The sequence below is a fragment of the Myotis davidii genome, unplaced genomic scaffold (assembly GCF_000327345.1).
Source record: "Myotis davidii unplaced genomic scaffold, ASM32734v1 scaffold332, whole genome shotgun sequence".
Lineage (NCBI taxonomy): Eukaryota > Metazoa > Chordata > Mammalia > Chiroptera > Vespertilionidae > Myotis > Myotis davidii.
The window spans coordinates 6,854,400-6,860,545 of record NW_006285779.1 but is presented as its reverse complement, the minus strand read 5'-3'; the positions used below and the strand labels follow the sequence as shown (position 1 = coordinate 6,860,545).

Below are 6,146 nucleotides of genomic sequence, written 5' to 3'. Positions count from 1 at the left end.
GGGAAGGCCACGTCCTGCAGGGGAATCTGCCGCAGGAAGTCTGGGTTCTGGCACCTCGGGTTTCCGGTCACGATCTTCCGCTTCCGCAGCCAGTCGCCCAGCCAGGCCAGCCGGCAGTTGCAGTTGAAAGGATTGGCCAGGAGGTTTCTGGAAGAGACGGCTCGTGTGACCACGTAGCCACCCGCCTGTCTCGGCGACCCCAGCCAAGCCCTCTGCTGCCCGCCACACACTGTTCACACAGCCACCCACACTCCCCCAGACACCCAGCCAACCACTCGCCCAGGGCAGCGCTCCAGCCTGGTGAGCCCCAGGTTTCAACACACCACGGGGACCACGCATCCCCCGAGTTTGTCCTTTAAAGTGACCAACAGGGAGACGTGCCCTGGGAGGGCAGTGGGCGGGGTTCCCAGGTGCAGATGCTGCCGCCAGAGCCCCGGCCCACGAGGGCTATGCTGAGCAGAGGGCTGGACTTACAGCGTGGAGAGGGCCTGCAGGGTGTCGAAGGCTCCGGGGGAGATAGTGGCGATCTGGTTGTCGTAAAGCGAGAGGAGGCGGACGTTGCGCAGGCCCGTGAAGCTGTCGTTGTGGATGCAGCTGATGCGATTGTTCCTCAGCATCCTGGGGCGGGTGGGGGAGAGCCCACGCTGTGCCCTGTGGCCCTCCGCCCGAGAGGTGCATTGGCCACCACCAGCGAGATTCTCCCCGGGAGGCACTGAGCCCCAGCACCTGAACCCTCCACAGCTGTGCCCCCTCCAGACCCTCCGCCTCAGCAGTGCCCTCCTCTGCCTCCAGCCTGTATGGCCTCACGGCAGCCCTCTCCTTCACTCCCCGGGTGCCCAGTGCCTCCCCCGTCTCCAGGCCATGCTCCACCTCAACACCAGAGAGACTTTCCTCAAACCTAACCCAGTCGTGTCCCTCTTCAGCCAAAGCCCTCAGTGGCCTCCAAACTGCCCACAGAATTATGTTTAAACTAGAGGCCCGGTGCACGAATTCATGCACGGGTGGGGTCCCTCAGCCTGGCTGGCGATCAAGGCCAATTGGGACTGTCTTGCCCAGTCCTTATCGGGGAGATCAGGGCCGGCCGCCTCCTGTATCCAGGGCCATGTGTGGGGAGCCTCAGAACAGAAGCCCCTCTTGGACCCTCCCTCAGGAGCCATGTCTCCTCTTGGCTGTGCCCCTCCCCCACCAGGGACAAAGCCCCTTGGACCTGTTGTGAGGTTAATACAGGTCTTGGATCGATCTCTTCTACTTCGGACCCAAGATGGCCCTGGACATAGCAGAGAAGAGGGTGGCAGCCACACGTTTTCTTGAGCACCCACTATGCGCTAGACACTATCGAACAGTCTCCCTAGCAGTGCAGTAAGGGGCGCCACTCTCACCCCTAGAATGTGAGGGCAGAGACGTGCCTCTTCTTTGTTCACTGAAGGAGCCTAGTGCCCAGAGCGGGGCCTGGCACACAGGAGCCCTCCCAGTAGATCCGTAGGATGGTGAATTTCTCCTTGACTGTGATTTGGGGAGGTTAACGAACTTGCTCAGGTCTGGAGACCAGTTAGGAGCAAGGTGGGCTCCGTACCCATTGCATATGCCAGACAGAGTGAACCCGTAAGCCTGCAGCACCTGGAGCAGCCAGGGGGCAGGCCTCTGGGTTAAATGTACTTATATCAAGAAAATCCACTAACATGTTAAGTGGGACTTTCTCTGAAAGTCAGATAATTGGTAATGTTTACTTTCTTTTTTATTATCCATATTTTCCCATTTTAAAACAATAAGCATATTATTGCTCTTATATCACACACCACCACCACCAGGCAGGGGTAGGGTGGGTGCAGCACTGAGAGCTGCCTCCCTCTCCTTCCTCCTCCCCATCAACAGAGCCTCCCCCCACCGGCCTCTCCATTCAAGCTCAGGTCCTAGCGGGTAGGCCCGGAGTACCCACCCCAAAGCTCCCCGGTCCTAGCTGCTGCCAGGACACCCACCCCAAAGCTCCCCGGTCCTAGCAGGCAGGCCCGGAGCACCCACCCTCCAAAGCTCCCAAGTGCTAGCAGGCAGGCCCATACACCCACCCCCCAAAAGCTCCCAGGTCCTAGCAGGCAGGCCAGGACACCCACCCCAAAGCTCCCAGGTCCTAGCCGGCAGGCCCTGAGCACACAGAGACTTGCAGCTTCCCAGGAACCCTCCTCAGACACATCTGTATCGGAGCGCCTCCAAAGAGAAACCCTCTCCTGAAGCTTTCCCAGAGGGCCGATTTCCAGCAACTTCTCCACTGCAGCTGTGCCCGCTCCAACAGCCTGGGCCTGAGCCTGGAGTGGCAGGAAGGCGCTCCTCCCAGGGGCTCTGCCTCTGTCCAGAGTCCGCTGGGGCTTGTATCTGCTGCACCTACATTCTTTAGAGTTCTCTTAATTTCCTACTAGCAAATCCCTCGTTATCCTAATCCCGTTACAGTAAATGAGTTTACAGTGAACTTTCCCCTGTTCAAGTTACTGTGTGGATTCTCTCTCTTCATGGGCCCAAATTATAGTTTCCTAGACAAGTGCCTGATACGCTGTAACGTTCAACAGTCCCCACGGCCACAGGAACTGTAAATGACTGGGTTCCTCTCACCCTGTTCTCAAAAGGCAGTCCTTTCCCTTCCCTGTTCTACTCTGACCAGAACACGAACCTATTTCCGCTATAAAAATTCCTATATGGTGTAAGTGGAGCAGTGAGTAAATCAGGAAAAGAATGTCCCAACAGTTTCTGCCAAGTATCTACTGAGAGAACAAATGAAGGCTGCCTACAATGAACGTCAAGGCCAATTGGGACTGTCTTGCCCAGTCCTTATCGGGGAGATCAGGGCCGGCCAGCCAGGTAGGGGGAAGGGCCAATCGGGGCTGTTGGCTGGGGGGGAGGGACCACAGGAGGTTGGCTGTGGGCGTGCACTGACCACCAGGGGACATTCAGCATCTGCTCCCTGGTGGTCAGTCCGTATGATAGTGACCCGTCGACCATTGGGTCGTTTGGTCATAACAGTTGCTTAGGGTTAGATAGATAGATAGATAGATAGATAGATGCTTTGCTCTTTAGCATGTCCAGTAGGCCTCTGGAGCCTGTCCAACCTGCCCACCCCCCAGAGAGTGACACACTGTCCACTCCTTTGTCCTGCAGACCTGCTGCCCAGGCCCACACTGCCCTGCTGTTCCTGGCTAGGATTTCCATCTACAATAACCTCCCTCCTCGTTTATATCTGCTAAAGTCTCTGTTCAGATAAACCTGGCTCAGTTCTCCTCCCCAAGCAAAAACAAAACCCAGCCTGACACAGGATAGGCAATTCCCAAAAGAAATTAAAATGGTTTATGAGCAGTCATAAACAATGTTCAAACTTAATAGTAATCAAAGACATTTAAGCGATATTGCATCTTTGCCTGCCAAACTACAAATAAAAACATAATAATAATAAGTGATGCTGCCCAGGGTCGGCAGGGGTGTGGGCGACTGGGCACTTTCACGCCTGGCTGGCGGGGAATGACGTGGGACCTCCCTGGAAGGGCCCTGGTGAGATGCACGGAAGGGCACTGTGTGCTCTCGCCCAGCAAGTCTGCGTTCAGGAATTTCTCCCAAGGGCATAATCCTGGGTGGGCACAGAATTGCATGACAAATATATTGATCACACCATTGCTTACATTTAAACATTAGAAATAGTCTAAATTTCCAATAACATTCAAAGTGATGCTGTGAAAGACATTTTAATGAATTGTAAAGGTGCTCATGTTGTGGTTCAGGAAAAAGCAGGTTACAAAAGAAAACGTATTATAGGATTCATGAAAAAGTCTGTATGTATGCATGCACGCATGTGGGTGCGTGTGTGCATGTGTACGCAGGTATACACATTGTTTCTGCAGGGTGGAGGGGTACGGCGTTTCTGCTCTGTCCCAGCGCCAGCCCTCCCCTCTCCTCTGTTCCCACCCAAGTCTTCCTCAGAAAGGACCCCAGGGATGCTCGGCACCCTCACTCAAGAAATACAAGGTGCACAGCCTGGCAAAGTGGCCACACTGTTCGCAAGGGAAAAAGCAAACTGTAAAACACGGCAAATAATAAAATCCACTTTTTGTAAAATGGAAAAAAATCCCCAGAGAGTCCTTCCTACACTCAGGGACCTCACCCAACCGCCGCGTGAGCTCAGAAACAGAGCTGGAGCCTGCTGCAGGGCCGGCTCCAAAGCCAGGCAGGGCTTCCAGACCATGCGGCCCAACACAGCAGCTACTCGCCACAGGTTGCTGTTTAGATTTAAATCAATTAAAAGGAAATGAAATTTTTCCCTGGCTGGTTTGGCTCTGGGACCCCTGAGGGGTCCCAGACTACGAGGGGGCACAGGCCAGGCTGAGGGGCCCCACCCATGCACAAATTTTTGTGTACCGGGCCTCTAGTTTAAACATAATTCTGTGGGCAGTGTGGAGGCCGCTGAGGGCTTTGGCTGAAGAGGGACACAACTGGGTTAGGTTTGAGGAAAGTGTCTGTGGCTAGAGTGTCGGCCCGCGGACTGAGGTCCTGGGTTTAATTCCAGTCAAGGGGGCACATGCCTGGGTGGCAGGGGATCGATCCCCAGTAGGGAGTGCAGGAGACAGCCAATCAATGATTCTCTCTCATCATTGATGTTTCTATTTCTCTCTCCCTCTCCCTTCCTCTCTGAAATCAATAGAAAAATATACATATACATATGCATACACAGGAAATAAAATCCAAAATAACAGGAAATGAAATTTAAAATTTAGTGCCTCAGCAGCACTAGGCACATGCCAAGTACTCCACAGCTACTGGGGGCCATGGTGCTGGGCAGCGCAGACGAGGGCCATTTCCGTCACAGTGGGAAGTCCGACTGGACGGCACTGTCTACTGGACACGCTAAAGGTCCGCATGACCACTGAGGAGCCAGCGCTGCCTGGCCAGGGTGGCCCACTGCACCGTTAGAGGAGGGGCAGGTGACCGGGATCCCACTGGGTCTGATGTCTGGTTAGCTCTGGTGGGCTCTGGGCTCAGGGGACCCCAGCGTCCCCAAAATGGTGGGCCGTCACTGCTCGCCCACCTACACCCATGGTGTCTCCTCTGCAATGTCCCGCCCTGGGGCCACCAGCCTCTCCTGCCTGCCGTCAAGCCGGCCGCTCCGGAATGGAACACGCGTGCTGTGTGTGCTCCTGTAGCCTGGGCAAGGAGAGGGGACCTCCGGAAGGCCCGCCTCCCTCCACCCCTTCACCAGGCACCGGCCCGCAGCCCAGGGAACAAGACACAGGCCTCACCACCGTCACCAACCACCAACGTCTGATTACTTTGCCACTGCCCTCAGGCTCCTCAGCTGTCCCTCCTCCTGCGAACTGGGGCCAGGGAGAGGGGGCCTCCCACCCTCTGCTCCTTTCCCTTTAACGCAGACACCCGCTCTCTGGCTTTTGCCTACCGAAGTCCACCACCACCCTCCCCCGGCCCACACACTCACAGGGTCCTCAGGCCGTCCAGGCCGCGGAACATGCCACTGCGGATGGACTCCAGCTGGTTGGCGGTCAGGTGCAGCTCGCTCACAGAGGCAGCGCCCTCGAAGGCCCCGTCTTCGATCTCTGACACCTTGTTGTTGCTCAGATTGCTGGGAGAGGAGGTGGCGGGAGGATGACGGAGCTCAGGACCCCCGACCCCCTTCCGACACCCAATCCCTGTGCACAGGAGCCCTGCCCCCCTACCCCGCAGGAGCTCCCGACACCCAGAATCTTCCTTCTGCAGCCCCGGCCAGCGTCCTGACTGCACCCTTCCCGCCAACGGGCAACTCACATTTTCTTCAGGTGGCTGAGTTTTTTAAACATGCCAGTAGCCTCCAGGATGGAGATCTCATTGTTGTTTAATCGCCTGTAAGAGGCAATCGAGGAAACTTACACACCGTGAATGACAGACACTGAAGTATGTTTCAGTGCGGGGGGCTGGGGGGCTCACAGCTCGGCGGTGGACTGGGGGATGCGCTCGGGGATCTTGGTGAGCCGCAGGCTGGAGCACTCGGCCACGCCGGCCTCACAGCGGCACTTGTGGGGACAGACCACGTCGCTGTTGCACTCGCTGTTCAGCTGATAATCCTCCGTGCCTGCGGGGAGATGGCCGGGCTGGGGCTGAGGGCCGGGGCCGGCTCCAAGCAG

At 56.5% G+C, this 6,146-nt stretch overlaps 1 protein-coding gene across 1 annotated transcript in view; it reads right to left on the bottom strand.

Moving 5' to 3' along the window:
* Nucleotides 1–6,146, bottom strand: part of SLIT1 (slit guidance ligand 1) — a 150,304-nt gene that overhangs the window by 29,911 nt on the left and 114,247 nt on the right. Inside the window, exons 16-20 of the mRNA XM_006756675.2 lie at nt 5,950–6,094; nt 5,791–5,865; nt 5,465–5,608; nt 475–618; nt 2–147 (exon numbers count right to left, since the gene is read on the bottom strand). Coding sequence (XP_006756738.1) covers nt 2–147; nt 475–618; nt 5,465–5,608; nt 5,791–5,865; nt 5,950–6,094 — 654 coding nt within the window. The remainder of the gene's footprint in view (nt 1; nt 148–474; nt 619–5,464; nt 5,609–5,790; nt 5,866–5,949; nt 6,095–6,146) is intronic.